Source organism: Lemur catta, chromosome 10 (assembly GCF_020740605.2).
Source record: "Lemur catta isolate mLemCat1 chromosome 10, mLemCat1.pri, whole genome shotgun sequence".
Taxonomy (NCBI): domain Eukaryota; kingdom Metazoa; phylum Chordata; class Mammalia; order Primates; family Lemuridae; genus Lemur; species Lemur catta.
In genome coordinates, this window is record NC_059137.1 from 17,908,985 (window position 1) to 17,933,061 (window position 24,077).

The 24,077-nt window shown below is 48.0% G+C and overlaps 1 protein-coding gene across 1 annotated transcript in view; it reads left to right on the forward strand.

Annotated features, from left to right (window-relative positions):
- The first annotated feature begins 576 nt into the window (after positions 1-576).
- Positions 577-24,077, forward strand: part of ASTN2 (astrotactin 2) — an 808,895-nt gene continuing 785,394 nt past the window's right edge. Inside the window, exon 1 of the mRNA XM_045563087.1 lies at positions 577-1,015. Coding sequence (XP_045419043.1) covers positions 577-1,015 — 439 coding nt within the window. The remainder of the gene's footprint in view (positions 1,016-24,077) is intronic.

Below are 24,077 nucleotides of genomic sequence, written 5' to 3' on the forward strand. Positions count from 1 at the left end.
GGGCCTGAAGGGAGACAAAGTTAAGTCGTGGCCATCCAGGGGTGCTCCCTACCTCCAGGAAGGCGGGCCTTGAGCGAGGCTGAGTTAAGGCGCACCCCCCGCCCCCCACCCCGCCAGGAGCAGCCTCTGGTTTGGGCCGAGTGGGACGCAGCTAGGAGTAGCGGGGGGATCGGGGGGATCGGGGGGACGGGAGGGGGGCCCCAAGTGTTAGAAATTTGAGGAGGGGTGTTGTGGCTTAAGCACCTCGTGAGGGCGGCATTGGGGATCCTGGGAAAGGGGAGGGAGCGACTGGGACTTGCAAGAGGCCGGGCGGGGCCTCCGAAACGCTCGGGGTCTGTCGGGGAGCCGGAGACGGGGGGCGGGCGGCTGGGCCCGGGGAGGCGGCGCGGGGGGGCGGTCCGGGGCCGGCCGGGAGGCGGAGCCCGGAGCCGGGGGCTGCCGGAGAGCGGCTCTCTCGGCTCCTTAGCTCGGGCGTCCTGGTTCGCTTCAGCGTCCGCCGTCTCCGCCGCTGCCTCTTCTTCCTCCTTCGCCACCGCCGCCGCCGCCGCCGCCCGCAGCACCGCAGCCCCTCCCGCCATGGCCGCCGCCGGCGCCCGGCGCAGCCCCGGCCCCGGCTCGGGGCTCCGGGGGCGGCCGAGACTCCGCTTCCACCCGGGGCCGCCGCCGCCGCCGCCGCCGCTGCTGCTGTTCCTGCTCCTGCTGCTGCCGCCGCCGCTGCTGGCCGGCGCCACCGCCGCCGCCTCACGGGAGCCCGACAGCCCATGCAGGCTCAAGACCGTCACGGTGTCCACGCTGCCCGCCCTGCGGGAGAGCGACATAGGATGGAGCGGCGCCCGCGCCGGGGCGGGGGCTGGGACCGGGGCCGGGGCGGCCGCCGCCGCGTCCCCCGGCTCTCCCGGCTCTGCCGGCACCGCCGCCGAGTCGCGCCTCCTGCTCTTTGTGCGTAACGAGCTGCCGGGGCGCATCGCGGTGCAGGACGACCTGGACAACACGGAGCTGCCCTTCTTCACCCTGGGTAAGCCTGGGCGCCGGCACCCGCGGAATCCCGGGGAACCCGAGCCCCCTAAGTGAGGCCGGACGGGTGGGGGCGCCCTGGGGATCCCCTCCCCGGGCTGCCCCGAGTGGGGCTGGCGGAGGGCAGTTGAGGGGCCCGGAGGTCGCACAGGTGGTTGGAAAGGAGTGTGGGGCCGGAGGTCCTGCAGAGCGTGCACGGGAGCCCGGGGGCGTGCCAGCCCTCCCGCAGTGGGGACCTGTCCCTCTGCCTCAGCCCAGACGTTGAGCTCTGTCTGCTCAATCCATCCCGGACGCCGGAGACCCCCAGTCGCTGAGTGTGCTCTGTCTAGAGGCCGGGGCAGCCCCCCGATCAAAGCTCCTAAGCCCGTTCCCGGTCCAGCCGCCCACTGCTCCTCCGGGCACAGTCACTGGCTGCCCGCGGTTGCCGCCCCCTCGCTCTCGCCTCAGAGTTGTTGGCCCTCCCTTCCAGATAGGTTTTCTTGAAAATTGGAGCGGAGTGGCTCCATGTAGACTCACCCAGCCCGCAAAAGCTCGGCTTCCACACGGGCTGGGTGACCTTGGCTAAGTCACTTTCCTTCTCTGGGCCTCAGTTTTGGCCATCTTTGGGTGGAGAGGCTTGAGCGATTTCTGAGGACTGGGATTCAGAGCCCAAGGTCTCCACGTTTGGGTTTTCCCTCTACCTCCGTTATCACCTTCCTATTTCTATCCCCCTCCCAGCAAAGAGCAGGTTTGTCCTCGCAGCTCACTCACTGGGCTAATAACAGTAAGGAGAGGAGAGGAAACAGGTGAGGGTGGGGGGCTCAAACCGAAAAGTTAATCAGAAAGTTCGCCAGCAGCTTGCTGCCTGCTGGTTCCCGGCTCGAATCCCGGAGGAGTCGGCCCTTCGGTGGAGCTGTGCGAAGCTCGGCTGATTTCCCACCCGGGTAATTGATAGCTTAATTATCTCGGAGAACGTTTACAAAAATGTTGTTCCCCCTTAGCTCTCCCGCGCTCGCTGATCGCTCGCTCCCCTCCCCTCTCGGGGTCGCGGGGCCTTATTGGTTGTCGGAGTCTGGCCAACAACAGCGCCTGGAAGGCGTCGGGGCTCGCCCAGAGACTCCCCAGCTCTTCTTCCCCGGGGGTCCGAGCCTTGGCGGGATCCGGCTCTGGCGTCAGCATCGCAGGGTGACTGGCCTTCGTTTTCAGCGCCATTAGGATCCCAGCCTGAACCTCCAAGGTTAACTGCTTGCTCACCCTAGAAGCCCCACATAGTACTCAATGGACCAGGCTCCACTCTCCTCGGAGCCCTGATATTTAAAAATGTATTTTGGTGACTCCCCCACTCCCTCTTTCCTACTGGCTGCCTCTGGGGATTTGAGCGAGTGCCAGTCCCTCTCTCCTGGTCCGAGCTTGAGCCTCGGGGGTGCCTGGGCTCCCCCCGGGCTGGCTGTAACCCGAGCATGGGGAGCTTTCTGGTAGGCGAGGCGGGAGAGCGCCTTGCAGGTTCCCCGGGGACTTTTCCGTGGCGTCGCGTCTGGCGTGCAACGCACATAAAACACACATACACACACGTATACACACACACCCCAGTAGCCCTTCCCACGTGCACTTGGGGGGCTGCCCGTGTCCAAGGAAGGGGATGAGGGGGAGGTTGGGTTACTCAGGACGCTATCTAACCCTGGGCTCACCGCTGGCTCCTCCCGCCTCCCCGCAGGGAAGGGTCCTTCGGAGAAACAGAAGGTGTCCCTTCACTACCACGTCCAATCCTACCCTTCTCCCTTTACCCTTGAGGTCTCTCTACTCCAGGGTACCCTGAGAGATGAGGGTTGGAAATCCCCTTAAACAGGCTTTTCAAATGAAGCGGGTTCTTGGATATGGCCTGAGTTGGCAGTGAGGACCCCGGAGCATTCCAATTCCCCAAGAATGTGGAGGACCCAGTCCAACTAGCTATAAAGGTGCCCCAGAATTCTTGGAGCTGGCAATCTTTGCCATTTTTAACTTCGGCTTTCAAAGGGGATGGGTGCCTGGGAGCCTGGGACAAGGTGAGTGAGGAACTGCCAGTCTTCAATCCCCCAGGACTCATGTATCAGCTTGAGAATCTCCTGGCATTTTATACTTGAAGCTTTCTGCCTTCTGTGATGCACAGCCACTGAGCCTGGTGGCTGGGTACTGCCTGCCCCGTGGAGTGGCCCACTGCTGTCCTCCTTGGCAGCATCGAGCCTTTGGATGCATGCAGGAAATTGGGTTCCTGCCTCCTCTTTCTCTCCCCAGCGCCCTGGACTGGCAGCACAAGGCACTCCCAATGGGGATTTGGCTAGCGAGGTAGTCACCAGATGGCCGGGTATAGCAGGAGCTGTGTAGGGAGACGTGGGCTTTTTATTTGTGTTGGTCTTCGACTGTTTGTGTGTAAACACAGAGTGCACAATGAGCTCTGGGAGGGCCAGGCTGGCTGGAAATGAGGGTTGATGGTGGCTGTGGGGGGAGGGGATGATACTATGAGTCCTTTATGGCCATCTCTTTCCCAGGGTCCCAAGGCAGCCTCGTCCCATCTCCAAACCTTTTAAACATCCTGCCTTGCGTGTGTCTCTGGCGAGTGGGGCGAGTCTTTCATTATTAGCTTGTTAGTTCAGGGGATTTGGAGGTGACCAGTGCCACAGCTGGGCAGGCAAAGTTTGGAAATGCCAAACTCTGCCGATAGTGGGGAGTGTAGAGCCACCACTAGGGGGTGATGGTGTCTGACAAAGCCCTCGGCTCATGCTTTGGGTTCTGGGCCCGGAGTTGGTGGTGGTAAAGCATCCCTGGCATTAAAAGGGGGCAAACAAACAAATAAAAGGTAGATTTCTCATTTTACTCTAAGTCCAGTTGGGAGACCTCAAGGTCATTTTGCACAAACTGCCTACCATCCTCATGCACCAAAGTCACCTTCATAGCTGGCCCTGCCTCCCTTCATTCTGCCTCTCTTGTGAATGCCCAGACTGAAAGGAAGATTTTTTTCAGGTCTCTTCCTCTTTGCATTTCTCTTCTCCCCATCAAGTTTCAGCTGCTTTATGTAGAATGGAAGTTTCCCTCAGATGTGAAAGATTCCCCAAGTTTCTGTGCCGGGGCCACTTCTTTAGAATCTGATTGTAAGTCAATAACATTGACAAAGTGAATCTCCCTGAAAATGATTAAGGAATAGCAAATAGTTTTTGAATCCTTAATGTGGTGCTAAGAGCTTTATTCTTGCCTTGTATCATGAATCCACATAAAATATACGGAGAAGGCACTACTGTTATTCCCATAGGACAGGTGAGGGAGCATTCTTAGAGAGGTCAAGCACCTAGTCCAAAGTCACACTGTAAATAAATGGCAGACCTGGATCTGGAATCCCAGACTGCAAGACACCTACATCCTTGGTAATTGCTAAACTGGCATTTTGAACTAAATTTGCAATTTATGCAGGCATGGTGCTGAGTAGAGAGATATAACAGTCATCAACAAGACAAGAACCTTTCTCCAAAGGAACTTGGGCTACATTGGTGAGCTGACATGTATGAGTTGGAAAATCAGGCATGAGTTAAATGACCTCCAATGACCCTGCCAGCTCAAAGTTCCATGACTGATGAGATGTCAAAGGGCATTCTATTTATTGAGGCCAATGAGTGATGGAGATGATACATTCTGTGGCATCCAAGAAGGAAGATGTCTCTATGGATTTGGAAAAGCCTGGGGAGACTTCCTGGACCAGAAAGAACCTGAGCTAGGCTTTGGAAGTTTTAGTAGACAAATGGAGGAGAAGTTGAATGCTAAAATGTAGCCTGGGAACTTAATGTTGGTTAGGATCTGGAAATCTCAGTTCTGGCTCACTGTGACCTTGAACGAGTCATTTATCCCCCAGAGCTTCAGTTCTTTGTGCTGTAATATGAGTGGATAGATGAGCCTTAAAATAATCCTTTGGTGTAAAGATTCTATGAACTTGAAGTGCCCTGACCTACTCTGTGACTCTGACGAGCTCCTCTTGCTTTGTACTGTCTGTTTTCCTACACCAGTAACATGGGGCTGTTGAGAAGGACCGATAGAAATGACAGAATTTAAACAGGAGCAAATGCCAGCGTAGGGCTTCTGAGGTGAACCCAGTCCTCATCTACCCCCAGCCAGCCCTGGAGTCTGCTCGTGGATTTAGCTTACATGCCCACAGGTCGGGAAATGTCATCCTTTTTTCTGTGCTTAGTAGTGGTCAGTCCAGACCGTTTACCATCTATCTGCCTTGATTCCACAAAAGGGGAAAAAGTGATCAAATTGAGTAAGCGCTCATTGTCAACATTTTTTAGTAATTTGCTTTGCCATGTCACCTGACAGGAGAAGAGTGTGCTCTGTATGTGGGGGAGGGAGTGTGAAGAAGGACAACCCATTCAGTAGTGTGTCTTCAAGTGCACTTGCATGAATAGAGCCGGCAGTGTCCTGAAGGTTTCTCCCAACAGGATGCTCTTTGCAAGAAGCTGATGGCCTGGGAGATGAAGTCCTGAAATGCCAACTTTGTCAGGTCCGCAAAGGTTTCTTAAAATGTGGATAAAAATGGATACCCAAAGAAAAAAGCCCCCGAGAAGAGTGAGGGGCCAGGCACCTGGCCAGGAGACTTGCTGGGAGCATGGAGTTTAGCCTAAGAAGAGCAGTCCACCTAGGGGTGGAGAAGCTTCCTTCCAATGTCAGCACAGAGTTCGGAATGTTTTTTCTTACCCCCCAAGTGTGTGCAGGGGTCTGATTCTAAGGAATGTTCAAAAAGTGCAAGTACTAAGAGAACAGAGCTGAGCCCCACGGGAGTGTCCCATGGAGCTGCCCAACCGCCCCATATACTGACCCCTAATGGCCGAAGGAGTCACGTTGTAAGAAGTGTTGAAGCAGACGCTAGACAGCCATTAGGCAGGCCTTTGGAGAAAGGACCCAAGCCCTGCAGATGTATGGACTATATGCCCTTTTTGGTTTCTGGTTTGATTCTGAAGTTTGATGTCCTTTATTTGGGCAGAGGAATAGTGGTTACAAATAGTCATGTCTCCTATAGGGGTTTCTGACTATACTAACATTCTAGTGTTCTTTTCTGTGTGTGTATGAGAAAGATTCTGGGATGGAGAAGAGAGAGAATTTGATGTCGTGAAACGAAACTAGGTTTAAACGATATATTGTTATGTCCTTATTTGGACACCAGGTCACCTATTACTGAATGAGGTACTTAGGTCACGCACCAACTTCAAGGTCCCACCCTGGTCCAGGTTTCTCGGACATTGTAAATAAGGTGGGGGGTGTTTAGTGGTCTCTAATCTGAGTTTTCTTCCCTTTTCTCCATACCCCAGCCCACCTCTTGCCAGCTCAAAGCTGATGCAACCTGTTTAATACTCAAGGCAAGGAGAAATATGTTGTCTTCCCTTAAAAAGTACTATGTTACTGAGAGGGTGATGGGGCAGGAGAGAGGAGGATTCATTTCAGCTGTAGGAGAGGCTCAGGTTTCGTCAAGGCCAACCAGATTTGCCGTTTCTGGGGAGTCAGTGAGACCAGCCGAGACAGCCAGGCTCTGCAAGCTTTGGTGTGACCCAGGGCTTGATTATTTTCCTGAACTGGACCCTCAGGCTGCAAGAGCAGTCTATGATTTTAATTTACAGCAGGTGCAGCAGGAGGTTTAACTAGGTCTCTGGCAGGCAAAGCCTCCTGCTTCTCACCTTGCTTCATTGCTCACTAGGCCTTGTCTGTCTTAGGACAATGGGAACCAGTGTGCTGGGGCGAGGAGAGGATGGAGACTGACAGTGACCTCTTGGGTGAAGTCCTCAAAACTATTAGCACAACCATCCACTTTGATGGGATCCCAGAATCATACTCTCAGGGAGCTTGAATTTACGCTCTCCATTTATATAGTAACATTGAGAGGCCCGGAGGAGGAAGGAAACCCACCCAAGCGCATGCAGTTTGAACTTAAACCCAGTGGTCTTGAATCCTAGTCCATGCCTCTTTCCATCACATTACAAAACCTCTCACAGGAGGCATTGGGTTTAAACATATCTCACTGTCTGCAAGTGGGTCCAATATCATAAAAAGGAAAGAGATACCACTCTTTCCTTCTCCCCCTGCCAAGAAATTTACAAATCTAAGGAGAAAAATCTTCTTAGGGAATTTGAATGTGTTTTCTTGTCCAAGTATCCAATCGGTTGGCTGCAATCTCTCCTAAGCACCTGAGCTGATGGTTTTGTTCTGGGGGAGAAGGAAGCCTCACTGCCTTTCCCTCTAGCTGCCTTTGGGGGTGGGAGGGAGAAATTTGCTCTTTCCCAGGAAAGGAAAAAAAGAGTCAGGTTTAACCTTGGGTGGAGCAGCATTAGGAGGGCGCTTCTTTTCCAGAGTGGATACTTTCCCAAGTTCTCATACTGACCAGCTAGTGGCAACAGAAGATTAACTATAGCGAAAGAGAGCTGCTTGTTCCTTCCTTGCAGCAAAGCGTACAGCCTTTCTGCCCCAGAAAGAGGCAGGCAGCAAGACGTGCTCTGTTCTCCCGCACTTGCTCTCTCCTTTCACTGGCTTTTCTCTATGAGTCTGTTTCTTTTGGACAATAGCCCTCAGAAAGACCTCCTGTTTGAATGGAAAAGGAGTGGGTGGTGATTGCACAGTGCAAGATTCAAGACTGAAATATTTGTAGCTTCCTTACTAGCATACTGAAACACAAAAGCAGCCCAGTCTGTGAGTGAAAATGTGACAAGGATGTCATATGTTGTAAGCCGTCAGGGTTTTTACCGTGAGGGGGACCACTTCTCCACTCCATTGCTGCAGCCCTTGGTGGTCTCAGGCCTCAGCACATCTCTCTACTGCAATTTCAACAGTCAACCCACTGGTCTGTCTACCTCTAGTCTTACCCTCTCTAATCCATCCTCTGTACTTGCAGACAAAGTGATTTTATTAAAAGCCCGAATCTGATAATGGCCATCCTCTTATAAAGCACTTCCTTGGCTCCCCATTGTTCTGAGGATGATGAATTTCAGAACCCTCCTGTTGCAGTACGAGGTCCATGATCACACTCTGCCAGAGTGTCCTATACTGAGAACCTTGCCTTCTTATCCTTATGCCTCTGCCTTACCATCCCCTGGGAAAATTCCTTCTCACCTCTCAAGACTGAATTCAAGTGTCAGCTTATCTCTGAAGCCTTTTCTGACCTCTTCACATTGGAGTTGAATACTCAGGACCCTCGTGCCCACTATGCAGCAGTATAAAGACTGCTCTAGTAATAGCTAGTTCTTTAAGAATGACTGAGCACCAGTGTGTGACAGGCAGTGTTCTGCATGCTTAGGATACATCAGAGAACAAAAGACAAGGGCCCCTGCCTTTGGAGAGCTTATATCGGTGTGTGTGTATGTGTTAGAGACAATAACAATAAACATAAAATGTAAATTATATGGTATGTGAGAAGATGATAAATTCTATGGAAAAAAAGGGAAAAAAATGAAACAGAAAAGAGAATCAGAAGTTCTGAGATAAGAAGATCAGTTTTAATATTAAATAGGATAGAGTGAGAGGAGATTATGGAGAATGAGAGATTGGAACAGAGACTTAAAGGAGATTGAAGGGGTTAGCCAAACAGATATCTAGGAAAAGAACATTCCAGACAGGGAACAGCTCTAGCAGAGACCTAACTCAGGAGCACACCTGGGCAGCGTGAAGGTCAGTGTGGCCAGAGTAGAGTGAACGAGGAGGCAGGCAGGACAGGAAGGGGGAGAGGAAGAGGGGAGCCACTGTCACTAGGGCCGTGCAGACTACTGCCAGGATTTGGGTTTGCCTCTGAGTGAAATGGAGAGCTCTGCAGGATTTTAAGCAAAAGAGCACCGAGATCTGACTTATGTTTCAAAAGAATTACTCAGACTGCTCTGTAGAGGAGCAGCCATAAATGCAGGAATGCCTGCGGAGTCTGTTTTGGAGAGAGGTGCTGGCGTTTTGGAGCAGAGTGAGAGCAGAACTTACACTGTGTGTCCCCTCATGTGTCTCACGCCGCTTGCATGTGCACCCCGTGAGCAGCGAATGCACCTTCTTCCTCTGGGGGGGCTGCGGTGACTCACCCCATGCTTGACACATCATAGGTGTTCAGGAGATCTTGGGGAACTATAACCCCAGATTTGCCAAGTCTCGTCCCGAATCCATAGCGGACAAAACTGAAGAGGGGCTGAAATTCCACTCATCCATTAAGGTTGAGCACAAACGTCACCTCTCACACAGAGCCTTCCCTCCTCTGAGCTCCCATAGCCATTTCCTCTGCCTTCTCCTGTCTCTTAATTATTGTGGGGTGTTTGTAGGATGGGTAGTGAGACAGTTTGCTTAGAGGAAAGTGTTGAGTTGGGGTAAGACCTTATCTTGAGAAGCCTGGAAGCCAGAAAAAGGATTAGAACCTTTGCTTCATGGTAAACAAAGAGGCATTGAACCTTCTGGGGTGACGATACACCATGGTTCTGGGATTGCCTAGTGTCAGAAATGGAAAGAATTTAGGACATCTAAACAAAATGCTTTTATATAAAGATGGGGAAATTGAGGTCACCAAGCCAGATCCCAGATCTAATGACTCCAGTCTGTCTTCCTCCCATCTTAGGGAAGGGAAATTGGGCAACCGGGAGTGGGAGGAGCTGGAGTTCCAGAGGTGTAAGGTCACTGACCTTGTCATCCTGGCATGGGGTAGGCTATGAAAACAGCCACCATTTACTGAGCACTTTACTATCACCCAGGTGCCATGCTGGTCCATCTGTTAACTCATTTCAGCTTTTCCACTGTTGAGCGACAGATGTGGTTCACCTTATGTTATAGGTGAGCTCTGAGGCTCAGAGGGGTTAAGGACAATATCCAAGATCACACAGCCGTTACGCGGCGAAGCTCCATCCAAACCCATTTGCAGCCTCGGATCTCTCTGCCTTGCGTGCTGCACAGAACAAGGCGTGCTCTTGAATGTTCGTCTCCTTACAACCTATTTTATTTCTTATCTTTTCCTCTTCTCATTGCCAAGAAGTTGCAGACATTTCTTATGTGGGGACTTCAGGTGTGACAGGCTCACAGGCCCGAGGGACCGAGCACCTCTTTTCTGTGCTGCCAGGAGCTGACGCAGCATCTCCCCAGCCCCTTCCCTCGCTTCTTGTCGCTATGCCAGGAAAGAGCACCAGGCCTCCTCTCGCACTCTCTAGAGACCCTGGTTATCCCTGGACCTACTAGATAAGCAAATTCCTGTTTCTGTGCCTTTTTGGTCTTTTCCTCCCTCTCCTGTCTTTCCTTCTTCTCTTCCCTGTTCTCTTCTTCCCTCCCAACTCTTAGGGATGTCCCACCTTATGCTGTGCCTAGTGTTATACTGGGAGACCTGTGATCTGGTCCTTTGAGGAATTTAAATAAGCTCTCTGTTCTTTTTCTAGAGGTGGTCAGGGCATCTGTGGTCTGAGATGTGGCTACAGTTTGACCAGGTGAACTTTCTTGTCACCTCTCTGCTCAGCCCCAAGTTGAGTGTTGCCCAGCTAGTGCTACTTGGCAGCGTTGTCCTGTGTTTGTGTTCCTACCTGGAAGATGGGGTCTATATTGTGTGTAAAATAAGGATGCTGTAAAAATCCAAATAAATAAGTATACTTCTAGAATATTACAGCTAGGTAAAATATTGCCTTTGAGATCCAACCCAACCCCCTCATCTACCTAGCAAGAGAAATGCACCGTCCAAGGTCCTCCAGCTAATCCAAAGCACAGTCCAGTCTCTAGCCCAGGTCCTTTGATGCAGGCAGCATGCTGGCGTGAGACCTGTCCCAGGTCTGAGGACCAAAGCCTCAGATTGAATCCTGGATGTACTAATTGCTAACTTTAGACTTCTGTATGCCACCTCTCTGAGCCTCTGCTTGCCCATCAATAAAGGCAAGAAAACATAATAGTCACGTCTCTGGGTTGCTGTGATAATTATTTTTGGAGTGCCCTCCATCAACCAAATTTTAGTCAGTGCTGGGCACTGTGCTCAATTTTTTTTTTCTGTACACTAAGCCGTGTGATCCTGATGGATATAGTGTGTGCAAAGCACCTAGCATGGCGTCTGGCACACAGTTTGGGCTCTGTGCCTCTTTGCCACCTGGAATCCTTTTTTTGGAAGGAGGTGGAGAGATGAATAAATAATGAAGGTGAATTCCCTTTCCCCTCCCCCTTTTCCCACTCCAGACTGTTCTGCTTTTTCCTTTCCTCCATCTCTCCCTCCCTCCTCCCTAGCAAGGCAAAGAAGGATGAAATTGACCATTGATCTCTCTCTGCTCATTCTCCTGGAGCTGGGGGAAGCAGGAGATTCCGGGGTTGTCTGAGGACAGTTTGGACAGAAAAGCTCTTAGAGACTGAGTCTAAGGCAGGTGGGTGTTGGGGGAGCAGGCAGGGCAGAATCCTCTCCCTTCTGGTGGCAGCTGGCTGACAAAGCCTTGCTCTCATGCACCCAGGGAAGTCACGAGTGTCTTTGCAAGCAGCCGAAAAGGGAAGGAACATTTCCATTAGCAGAATCAGCAGTAAAGAGATTTCCAGTCACAGTCATAGTTGCATTTGGGGGAATCATTTCAGTGGTGGCTGTGGGCGGAGGAGGGAAGGGGGTGGGGTGGCGAGGAAAGGCACAGGGAGACGTTTGGTCTACTTGCTCGGAGCTGAGAGACAGCCCCAGTGAGAGCCAGGTGCCAGACTCAGCAGAGCAGGGCTGATCTTTTGACAAACGTTCGGGACCTCCCATTTCCCTTCACATGGACAGAGCTCCATTCGAAGGATGCCCCACGGGAGGCTGCACGCTGACTCTGTGCTGCCTTTGCTCTGATTACCTCCATTACTCTTTTCAAGACTTTCAGAGATGCAGTAACTTCCCCGGTTCCCGGGATTTGTAGGTGGGAAAGTTTCCAGATTATTTACCCCAGCCTTTCCTAAAGTTAGCTACTCATCAGAATCATTTTAGAGCCCAGGTTCTCAAAGCCAGAGCTGCAGGAACACCTGGGGAGAGGCCCTGGAACCTGTACTTTAACAAGTGTACTGACTCCTTGGCACGGCCTGGGAGGATCTCTGCGAAGTGGTCTCTGTGTAGCTCTTCGGCCCTCACCTCTTGGTGTTCCTTGTCTATCTTGAGGCTCTAGCCTCCCCGATGCCCTGCACATTTCTGGGGCAGCATGCACATTTCTGAGCCCCATCCACATTCCCGGAATGGGAATGCTCTTCTGTCTGGATAGAATGCATTTCCCCTGCCTGATGCACCTGTACAACTCCTAGACTTAGCTCGGTTACTATCTTCTCTCAGGCTTAGATATATTCCTTTTGTTTTTCTGTATGCGTATATCCCCTCGATAGGGTTCCCATATTTACCAAATAAAAATACAGGATGCCCAGTTAAACTTGGATTTCCGATAAATAATGAAAACTTGTTTAGTATAAGTATGTCCCATGCAATATTTGGGACATATTTATACTAAAAAATGCCTTGCTGATTATCAGAAATTCAAATTGACCTGAGCATCCTGTGTTTTATTTGGAAGGCAGCTAAGCTCACTGCTGTACCACCACCACCACCTAATTTGCAAACCCATAGCCACCCTGTGTGTCTCCCTCTTCTGTCCTGGTTCTCACTACTGATGTGTGATTTGCCCCTAGACATACTCTACCCACATCTTCCCATCTCAGGAAATGAAACTGTTATTCACTCGGTCCCTCAAGCTAAGGAGCCCCCTCTTCCTTGTCCTTGCCTCTCATCCTTCCAGTTAGCCAGTCCTATTGGTTTTACTTCTAAAATGATGTTCAGTATTCACCTCTCATAATTTCCATTGCCATTGCTTTCGTACAAGCCACACTCCTGTCTCACATCAGCCTTCTAGCTGGTCTCCTGCTGCCTCTCCATCTTCTGCCTTTTCTTTATGCCATATGGTATACAGCCTATGGGCCAAATCCAGACCATGGACTGGTTTTGTACAGCCCATAAGCCTATTTACTTTTCTTTTTAAATAATTGAAAAGAATCAGAAGAATAATAACTTCTTGACATGTGACAATTATATGAAATGCACATGTCAGTGCCCATAAATAAAGATTTGCTGGAACACAGCCACACTCACTTGTTTATGTGTTGTCTGTGGCTGCTGACGCTCTATAATTGCAGAGTTAAATATTAGCAATAGAGAGTATCTGGCCTGCAGAGCTTAAAATATTTATTAATTGGCCCTTTACAGAAAAAGTTTGCCAACCCCTTCTCTATATAGTAGCCAGAGTGATCTTTAAAAAAAATCAAATTTGGCTGGGCGCAGTGGCTCACGCCTGTAATCCTAGCACTCTGGGAGGCCGAGGCGGGTGGATCGCTCGAGATCAGGAGTTCGAGACCAGCCTGAGCGAGACTCCGTCTCTACTAAAAATAGAAATAAAAATTATCTGGACAACTAAAAATATATATAGAAAAAATTAGCCAGGCATGGTGATGCATGCCTGTAGTCCCAGCTACTTGGGAGGCTGAGGCAGGAGGATCGCTTAAGCCCAGGAGTTTGAGGTTGCTGTGAGCTAGGCTGACGCTACAGCAGTCTAGCCAGGGCAAAAAGAGCAAGACTCTGTTTCCAAAAAAAAAAAAAAAAAAATCAAATTTGATTTTGCCACTCCTCTGTTTAAAACCTTCAATTATTTCTCATTGCTCTTAGGATAAAATCTTCATTCTTTTTCAAGGTCTATAAAATCCTGAATAATTTGCCTCCCTCTCTGAGTTTGTCTTCTACTATTTTTTCCCTTGCTCATGAAACTCAAATATTATCTCCTCCAAGAAGTCTTCCCTGACCAAGTAGCGCCCATGTACATCCTCCCCACCATAATTTTCCATCCCATTTATTTTCAAAAGCCTTTGTCTGACAGGTCCTTGAAGGTAGGGAGTGTGTCTTACTCATCGTTTTGCTCCCTTAGCTATATAGTTCAGGACACACAACACAGTAAGTACTGATTTCCTAGCAAGATGGACAGGAATGGGGGTGATAATTTGTGAATACTACTTTAGAGGGAACCTGCCTCATAGTGTTTGTTGTTCTGTTGCTTATTAGGAGATTAGGAGGAATCCAGGAGCTAAAGTTTATAAAGGGTGTATAGCAGTGCATGGCCCTCAATAAATTCCATCTACGTGTTTGTTAAATAAACAAAAGTAAATAGACCTGTACCTTAATCCCTAGTGCCAGCCCCTGCCCCATCTCCTGTGCAGTTGGAGAGACCTTAGGACAATTCGAAGGAAGTGCTGTGGGTCAAGACCTCGTGGAACCCAGGGGCAGGAAAGCATGGCGGAGAGGACTAGAGCCAGGAGTTCCAGCTTTTGGTCCCAGTTCTGCTGGGTGTCCACAGTCAAGTCTCTTCCCTTCCTGGGCTTTCCCCCATCTCTAATGTGATGAGATTAAACTAAGTGATCCTTGAGATTCTTCTCAGCTCCCTAGCTCAGCAGGAGCCCAGGAGGCAGAGAAGGGTTCCCTTGGGAGCTTCTGAGGCTGGCGCTACAGCTGGATGGGGCTGGACTTCCTCCTTTCCCTCCCTCTGCATCCTTCCTGCCACCTCTGAAGAGCAAACCCTCAGCTCTGAACGCAGGTGTAACTGGAGGTTTCAAGCCCAGTCCCACACTAGGGAATCTTCTTCAATTACTTTCTCTCCAGCCTCCCCCAGGGAGACAGACTGAAGAAGCTGACTGCCCAAAGTAACCAATTACCTGTCTGCCCCTGGGGACCCTCCTGTACCTCCAGCCTTATTTTCTCTCTCCTGGTCTCCTTAAACCATCTCTCCAAACCACAGAGCCCTCTTGGGAGTTGCCCTCATTCTCCTGCCTCTTTGCATCTGGCCTGGGAACATATGGTCTCTCCTCTCCCAAAAGGACAGCAGGTGGGAAGCCTGGTGGCTCAGAAAGGGTAGTTACAAACTAAGGAAAAACCAAACAGGTTTTGCAAGTCTGGTTAAGTACGCACAGCACAACCGTGCTGAGCTTGGAGTCAGTGCCTTGGATTCCAGTCCTGTTTTTGCCATTGACTTGCTGAGTGACCTCACATAACTGGCAGTCCCTCTTTGGGCCTCAGTCAAGATTAAGTGAATATTGTCAGATTCAGCTCTCTTTCAGGAAAGTGGGTAAGACTGACCTACATAGGATATTCCGTGAGAGAGGAAGAATGTTCCAGTCTGGTTTGCTCTTGGGATCCCAGGTGCCTAGGACTGTGCTCGTTATAGTAGTCACTCAGTAAATGTTTGTTGAATGAATGAGTGATGAATGGAAACTATGTGTGGTGACATTATCACTTTCTACTTCTGTATTCATGATAGACATTGTTAATCAATCAGTTAATGACAGCCTCAGATTCCTTCTCAATGCAGTGCCTCATCAGTCACTACCAATCAATTGGGGTTAGCATGAGAGATGGATTTTATTCACATTCCATAGACTAAACCAGTTCCCCTGAAAACCCATAGCCTCTTTGGCTGGAGCTAAGCCCCTTCAGTCATTATTCAGTGGTTCTTCCATCCTAGACCTTGTGCTGGGTCCCTGATGGCACAGAAATGCAAGGAGCTCACAGTCTATTGGGATAACAGCATTTGCACTTTTTGATTTATAAAACTACTTTCTATGAGTATTTTTAGTAACCCCATATTACAGATGAAGGAATGGCCATTCAGAGAGATCAAGTCTGCTGCACAAGGTCACCTAGTAAATGGGATTAGCTGCACTTATTTGTAAAAGGAAACTTTGTATCCCTGTCATGAATGGAACACCAGAATAATGCTGTAAGTGGAAGAGGACCTGTAAAAGTAAGTGTATAACTATTGAAGGAATAAAAAAATTATTCACATGCCATCTAAATTCATCTCTCATACAAGACTTTGGGAAACATTGATCAGCCCAAGCATGGAGATGAAGATAGTCTTCTAAAATTCAAATTTTGCTCACTTAAATGTCAGATTTCTTCTAATATACTATACATATATTTAAAATATCTTTCCTGCCTCATAACTACCATCTTTTAAGATCTAGCTTGAACGTCTCTTCACTGCTCCTAAGGTGACTTTCCTGTCTCTCTCAAGAAAAGTTCTTTCCCAAGCATTTTGTATATTTAATGCAGTCAGTATTTTCACGGAAATGTTGTGATTAATTGTCAGTCTTTCTTGCTAGTCTGTATGCTTTCTAAGTTAAACATCATTTCTCTTTAATATCTGTAACTCTGGCAGGGAGTGCATGTTTATTGAATTTTCTACCTTAATTTTTAATATTAACAAAAAGAATACAAGCTTGTTGTAACACAATCATGCAATTGAGGAATATTATAAAGAACAAAGTGAAAGTCTCTCTTCCTCCCAAATTTACTCCCCAAAGGTGGTCATGATGAACAGTTTGCCAGGATGCCTGTGGAATGTGGAACAGATACGTGCCTGAACAGTCATCTTTGGGGTAGCAACAAAGGGGAGGTGACTTGTCCAAGGTCCCTCTGCAAGTCTGGGGCAGCTCAAGGATATTGATGAAATTGTCCTTTCATTAGGGCATTGTTTTTTTGTTTTTTTTTTTGTTTTTTTAAACTGGGCTCCATGATAGATTGGGGCAGGGGTATGAGTTGTTCTGGACTTCAGCTAAAGAGATGCTCTTATCTGTCTCAACATTGGAGCTCCAATTTCATTTGAATGAAAGATTCTATAGGTTTAAAAATATTTTAGAAGCATGGCACTATGCCTAAACCACAGCATCGGCCTCCATTCTCCATGTCCAATATATTGGAAAGAAGACAGTGAATGTCCCTGCCATGTTTTATGGAGGTAGCATGATTGGAGGAAGGTCACTGGCCATCTTATAATTATTATTAAGGCAGCTTTACAAAGCCACCCTGAGCATGGTCAGGCACCAGAATCTACCTCCAGATGTCCTCCAGGCCTCAAGAAGTTTTTTTCTTTACTATCCTCTGCTTGATTTATATATACACACACACATACACGGGCACATACGTATTTATATACATACATATATAACATACATTCATACACACACATATATGCATACATATGCATATGTGAGAGAGGGGGAGAATGTGGAATATGATGATTCTTCTGCCTGAAGAACTAGAAGGCACTGAACTCAGCAAGGGTGGGCTAGAAAGGGAACAGTTATCACAACCATTCGGGGGTGGGTATCTCTTTCTTTTTGGCACCACATTTGACATGATTGCTAATGCAGTTCTTTTCTTCTTCTTCTTTAAACTTCTCCCTTGAGTGGGGAGACAGCTATTCCGGGGAGAGCTACCTGGGTTAGGCTGAGCTGCTTACCCTAGAAACCCTTGTTTCTGAAGCCATTTAGATGGGTAGTTGGTCAGTTCTTAGAAAAAGTCTATTAAAGCAGAGAATCATAAAAAAATAATAGCTGCACTTTATACATTTCACTTTAACTTAAAATACATAAATGTGGCTACATTTGCCAATTGTTGGATGTAGGCCCAAAGCCTCTTCTTTGAGTCTGGGTCAGCTGGTTGGAGTTGCACGCCATCTGTCTTGCATAAACCATGCTCACAATGCACCAGATATGATCCCCAATGTTGCTTTCATTAAACGGGACTAAGGACTTAAAGATACTTGCCAAGTAATTTTTCTAGAATTTTATGATTCCTGTCTAAATTTTTATAGTTGTTACACCTGACCTAACTCAATAGCATTATTTAAGTGACTCTCTTTGTTTTTTTTTTTTTTTTTTACAGTAAAATCAACTTAGTCCTCATAGAAACCACTTTCTTTGGATGCTCATAAATTTTTAATTTGCCCAAGATTTCATTAAGTTGTATAATGATAGGAAACACAATGAGCATAAATAGGTTTGGAAAACAAACTGGCTTCCTGTAAAAATGCAGTTCAACTGGTGGCAGAGTCCATAGCGTACCTGAGAGTCACCACCTCACCAGCGTACGCATTCACGGTGGGTGAGCCCCGGGGTGTTCTCCAGAGATGACATAAAGCACAGGCTAATCTGGCAGTCAGTTGAAAGCTTCTGAAATATACACATTTTAGGTTGACAGAGGCATTAAGTCATAGCCATTTTAGTGGTTGAGGCTTTAGATACAATTTTGTCCCAAACTGATTTAAAGAGGAGAAAACAGAATCCCAGAGATGAGTCAGGAACTCAAGTCATCAGACTCCTGGAGTTCATAACCCTCCCTAGGACGCCATGGCAGTTGCTGCTCGTGTCTTTGTGCTTTGAGGTGGCCTTTTTGGGGAGGTGCCCCAGCACTGTCCCTGTTTTATAGATGAGAAAACTGTGGTTCACATAGCAAGTGGCCTTGCATGTTAGAGCAGCCGTTAAATTCCCAGATCACACTGACTTCCTGAACACCAGGAATATGCCACATAGTTCTTTGTTCAGGGGTAGTTTTTCAATGTTTTTAGAAAGTAATTCAGCATTGCCAATTTTTCTTTCAGTCCGTGAGCACACCTGAGCAGGGATTCCCCTTCAAGTCCTCTTCACTCTCACCACGTACACGTACTGTTTTTTAGAGGCTCCTTGGAACTCTGCCTATCCACTTGCCAATTCTTCAGATTACCCAAATTTAGAACTCTCAGGGCCCTCAGACCTCGTCCAGACCAGCCCTCTAGTTGCACAGAGGGAGACCCTGGCCCAGAGAAGGCTGCTGTGTCGCCTGCAGTGGAGGGACTGAGGCTGCTGGAGCACAGCAGCCTGGTGTCGTCTCGCCTCCACTGGCTTTCCTGGCATGCCCACCTGCCGGGAGGCTGGCGCAGGTGACGCGAGGGCAGTGCGTGTGAGCGGGCTGCCAAGAGTCTCCGTGCTTTATGAGGTGCAGAGTATAATTCAAAACCCATTGTGGGGACGTCTCGCCCCATAAAATCTCCTCCAGCAGGAATGGCTGGGAATTTGTTTTGACGTCCCCAGCACATGTTTTTTAAATACCTCTTCTCTCCATCTCACTTTCCCCTTTTCTTCTGCTTCCTTTGCCTCTATCCAGTTATCAGGGACCCTGCCCTGGTGGCTTTATGAGAGCACACAGTGCAGCTGGCATGGGGGGAAGGGGTCCTGCTGGGTAGGTTAAGGGGCTGACAGATGGTTGTGGAAAAGCTCTCCTTTGCAAAGACATTGGCTCAGGAAATGACTTCAGGGAGCTGCCTTCCACAATGATAGTTAGACTTTTAGATGCTGTTCGTAGTGTGGGCAGAATAAGGCTCCCATGCAGCCCTCTGCCTTGCAGCCCAGTAGCAGCTACTCCTTCCTCATCTCCCCACCCTCTTCATGTGATATCGTCTCTCTGTTAGTCCCTTGCAGTATGGCTCCAGTTTCTTCCTTCCAGTAGGTAGTTCATATGCTGCCTGAAGAATCATTCCCAAAGGCTGTTCCTCCCTCACCTGGAACCCTCAGTGACTCCCCACTGCTCCCAGGATTAACAGCAAATTCCCTAGCATGGCAGTCCTCTGCAAAAGGAGCAAACCCACTTCTATTATCGTTCTCTCTCTCAATCCCGCCACCTACACTTCAGCCAGACTCGGCTTTCTACTGCTCCCAGGAAATAAGCTGTACTTCCCCGTTTCCATGACTCCACTCAAGCCAGGGATGCCCTGGCTCTTTGGCATTTCTGCTGGGGGAACACTGTCTGTCCTTTATAAGCTGTGTTCTTCAGGAAAACTTCCGTTCCTTATTCCCTCTTCCTCTTGCCTTCCTTCCCCAATTCAGCGTTGAATAACTTTATTCAGGAAACTTTATTTATGTCTCCCTTATGCCCCCTCCTTTATGTTGAAATGTTGATGTCTCTCTCATCCTCCACCTGCGTAGTCCAGTATGGTGGCCACTAGTGACATGTAGCTATTGAGCACTCGAAGTGTGTTTAGGGTGACTGTGAAACCAAATTTTAAATTTTACTTAATATTCATATGTGTCAATAGTAGCCACATGTGGCTAGTGGCTACTCTATTGGACAGCATGGATACGGAACATGTCCACTATTGCGGAAAGTGCCGTTGGACAGCACTGCCTGGGAAATCCTCGAGGGGGTGGAGGAGTCTTGCCTTTTCTGTCTCCTGTTGCCTGGTACAGGATCTGTTATTGAACAGGTGCCAATACATGTTGGAAGAACTGACTCTGGTAACAAGACTGTGTAACCAGTAACCCCAAAGAGACCCAGTTTGAAGAAGGAAGTTCAAAGCAATTTATTTTTAAATCGCATCAAGGTTTGCTAATAAAACTATTGCATCCCAAGCTTTCATTTGCAAAGTCTGGTACCTCTTAGAGTCCAGGGTGTCTTAGATGAATCCATTAATCACACTTACCAGTAAGAATTCCAGACTCTGATGGGTCATTTCTTGGCCAGGGCTTTCCTTCCTGTCTCCTCCTCCTTCCCCACACCCCACAGCCTGCCCATTCCAGAAACTGGGCCTTAGGGAGAGGGACCTCAGGAGCCCTCGGTCCCTGCGAGACAGGTGCAGATGGAGCTGTCTGACATGAATGCACAGGTTTGAGCTTCCATTGTTGTTTTATGGAAGATTTATGAATGTTTTTTTCGAGAGAGAACTCCTGAAAAGTCTCCCCTGTGAGTGATGGCATGAGGCTGGAATGCAAGAGGCTCTCCTTTCTCTTTTCTCCTCCCACCTCCTTGCCTCATTCTTTTCTTTTCTTCCTCAGTTTTCCTCCGCTCCTACTTTCTCTTTGATCTCTTCTCTTTCCTCTCTTCTTTAGTGTTCTTCTCTCCCTTTCTCTTTGCTCATGCTGTCTCTTTTCCTCTCTCTCTCTACCTTTGTGTATGTGTGTCTGTCTTTCTCCCTGCCTCTCCATGTCATTCTCTCAGTCTCTGTCTGTCTGTCTCCCAGAGTCTTGAGTTCTCTTTAGAATCCGAGCACAAGTCACTGCTGTCTGCCTACGCTGGCCAGAGGAACCAGCCCAAGCCTCTTGCTGACTGGGGCAGCCCCATCCACAGCTCAGAGCTGGCTCTCTCCGCTCTGACCCATGTGTCCCCGGGGTGATATTTGCAGCAGGGAAGTGCAGTGAGACTCATGGCTGAGGTGGGCAAGGCCTTGCAGAGTACAGCTCTGGCTTCCTTCCCGTGTCGGGACCTCCATACTCCTGACAGGTAGCCCCCTGGCTCCTTCCTGTTGTCAGACGTGATTCCAAATATCCTGAGTGACCTTAGAGGCCTCAGTGACCACCTGGTCCCTCTTACACAAATTTGGCCATGACCTTGAATTACAGTGTGAGGCGGGTTTTGAGAGCAGCTGATAGAGGGGACCTGGGTGTCTTACTCCTGTTTTGCTAAATATTCAACACTCTTTTTCTGTGACTCTGCTGGGCTCTTCTTTCTCAACTTCCTCTGCTGCTCTTGCACTATTGATCACCAGCTCTTGTTTTTAAAGCTTTTTACCTCTGGGCAGTAGAAACATCTGCTGGAGCATTTCGGAAGAAAAGTTACAAGACTGATAAACTCTCTTAAGAGAGCATCCTTTCTAAAATTTCAACTCTTGGTTGTACCTGACGGTGAAAGGCATTTGAGCCAAGCTAATGTATCTCCAAAATATCATGTAGCCTTCTGAGGTGGGCAGAGATCGAGTTTGACCTTAAGGGCATGCGCCCAATTAGGTTTCAAGGGTTTAGTAGTGATATTGAGTCAAGAGCAGCTCTTATTTTCAAAACCAAAACAAACTAAACAAAAACTACAAAACAAAGAAGAAAGAGAAGGAGAAGAGCATGACAGAAAAGAAAACAGGCTCGTAACCTTGTGTGCCTATCTATAGGGCAGATTTAATTTGCTTCCGGAGCAGGATTAGAAGTATCTCTTGTAATCCTTGGATTTCTCCCTTTGTTTCCCCTCATTTCAACATTTAACCTATAGCCAAAGCTTATTGATTTTGCTCCCAACATACCTTTGGAATCCATCTATTTCTTTCCATCTCTACTCTGGTCTAGGTTACTATCAACTTTGACCTGTAATTCAATAGTCTCCTAATTGGTCTCTCAGATTCTCTCTTGCTCTCAATTCCCATGCAGCCCTTCGTAGTCTGTTCCGACTTGCTGTCAGCATGGCTTTATAAACATGTGTATCAAATCCTGCCTCTTCGCTGTTTAAATTCATGACGACTTCCCTTTGTGCTTCTAACAAAATGCATGGTCCATAATCAAGGCCTATGAGACATTCAACCTTAGCTTTCTGTGTTCGTGAAGGATTGCTGCCACTATCCACCCCACCTTGGGATACCAAACTTCAAGGGTTTTCAAGTCCCTTATGTAAAATGGCATAATACAGTTGTCCCCGCAGTATCCACAGGTTCCACGTGGAAAATTTGTGTAGTTGACCCTCCTTTTTTGCACCTTTCCATCTGTAGTTGGTTGAACCTGAGGATACAAAACCTGTGGATATGGAGGGGCCGACTGTATGTGGGAAGGTTTAAAAAAATGCCAGGACTTGAGATCTACCTTAGATTGATGAACTCAGTACGACTGGGAGTGAGACAGTTCAGCAGTGTCTTCCAAATCTAGGCACACTCCTACTGTATGATCCAGCAATCGTACTCTTTGCTATTTACCCAAATGAGTTAAAAACTTATGTCCATGCAAAAACCTGCACATGGATGTCAATAGCAGCTTTATTCATAATTGTCAAAACTTAGAAGCAACCAAAGTATCTGTCAGTAGGTGAATGGATAAACAAATTGTGGTGCATCCAGACAATGGCACATTTTTCAGCAATACAAATAAATGAACTAACAAGAGTCAAAAAGACATGGAGGAACCTTAAAAGCATATGGCTAAGTGAAAGAAACCAATCTGAAAAGGCCACAAACCGTATGATTTCAACTATATGACATTCTAGAAGAGGCAAAACTATGGAGACAAGAAAAAGATCAGTGCCGGGGGTTGGGATGGAGGGAAGGGAGGGTGAGCAGGCAGACATAGAGGATTCCTTCTTTTTTAATATTTTTTTTTCTATTTTTTTTCCTCACCACTATGCTAATGAGGACAGAGGATTCTTAGGACAGTGAAGCTAATCTATATGATGTAGTAATGACCAACACGTGTTATTATATTTGCCAAACGCATAGAATGTACACTACAAAAGTGAACCCTAATGTAAAATGTGGACTTTAGTTAATAATGATGTATGAATATTGGCTCATCAATTGTAACAAATGTCCCACAGTAATGCAAGGTGTTAATAATAGAGGAAATGGTGGGGGTGGGGGTGGTGATTGCCGGGAATTCTCTATACTTTCTGCTCCTTTTCCTGTAAACCCAAAACTGCTCTAAACAAATCTAATAATTAAAAAAATATTTTTCAGGACCTAGGCCCTCCCTAGGCCAATTAAATCAGAATAACTGAGGCTCAGGCCTAACTGTTGTTCTGTTTTGTTTTTATTTCTAACCTACCCAGGTAGTTTAGGGGATTCGGAATTATAACTGGGGTTGAGAGCCGCTGCTGTCGAGGTCTTGCCTCCCTCCAGCTCCACGCAGGTTGCCTTTCTCTGGCTTTCCAGGGGCCCTGGGGAGGCCCTCCCTGGCCATTCAATCTTAATGAGAGTCCACGTTCACCTGCCTGCTCCACAGTTTTTCTTACAATACCCTGTTCTTTTTTTTTTTTTTTGTCACTCAGTTATCCACATCGTATCTGGGTATCTGTTTATCAGGTTTATTGTCTGTGGCCCCTTTAGACTAAACTCTTTGAGGTCAGGGACCTTGTCTATTTTGTTCAACGCTGTATACCCAGTGCTTCTCAGAGTGTTTGGTTCACAACTAGCACTCAGTACATATGCACTGAATGAATGAATGAATAAATGAATGGATAGATCCTGAAGTTCAATGTGCTCTTCCCTCCTGCCCCATGTAGGAAGGCAGAGTAGACCGCCGGGAAGAGTGGCGAATGGCTGGGGCTAGGTAAGACAAAGTGTGCCCTTATCCCCCTTCCTTTCCCTCAAAAGGCTGTGGAGCACAGAAATAATTTCCTTAATGACCCATGAGCATTGCCCTCTATTCCCTTTGCCCTCCAGCTGGTGGTCTGAATCCTAGTTTAAGCAAGAGAATGTATGAGGGGAATTTATCTCTGTCATTTTCATTTTCTTTCTCTGCAGTAAAGTTAGTGATCGCTTGGTCAAACTGCAGTATAATGC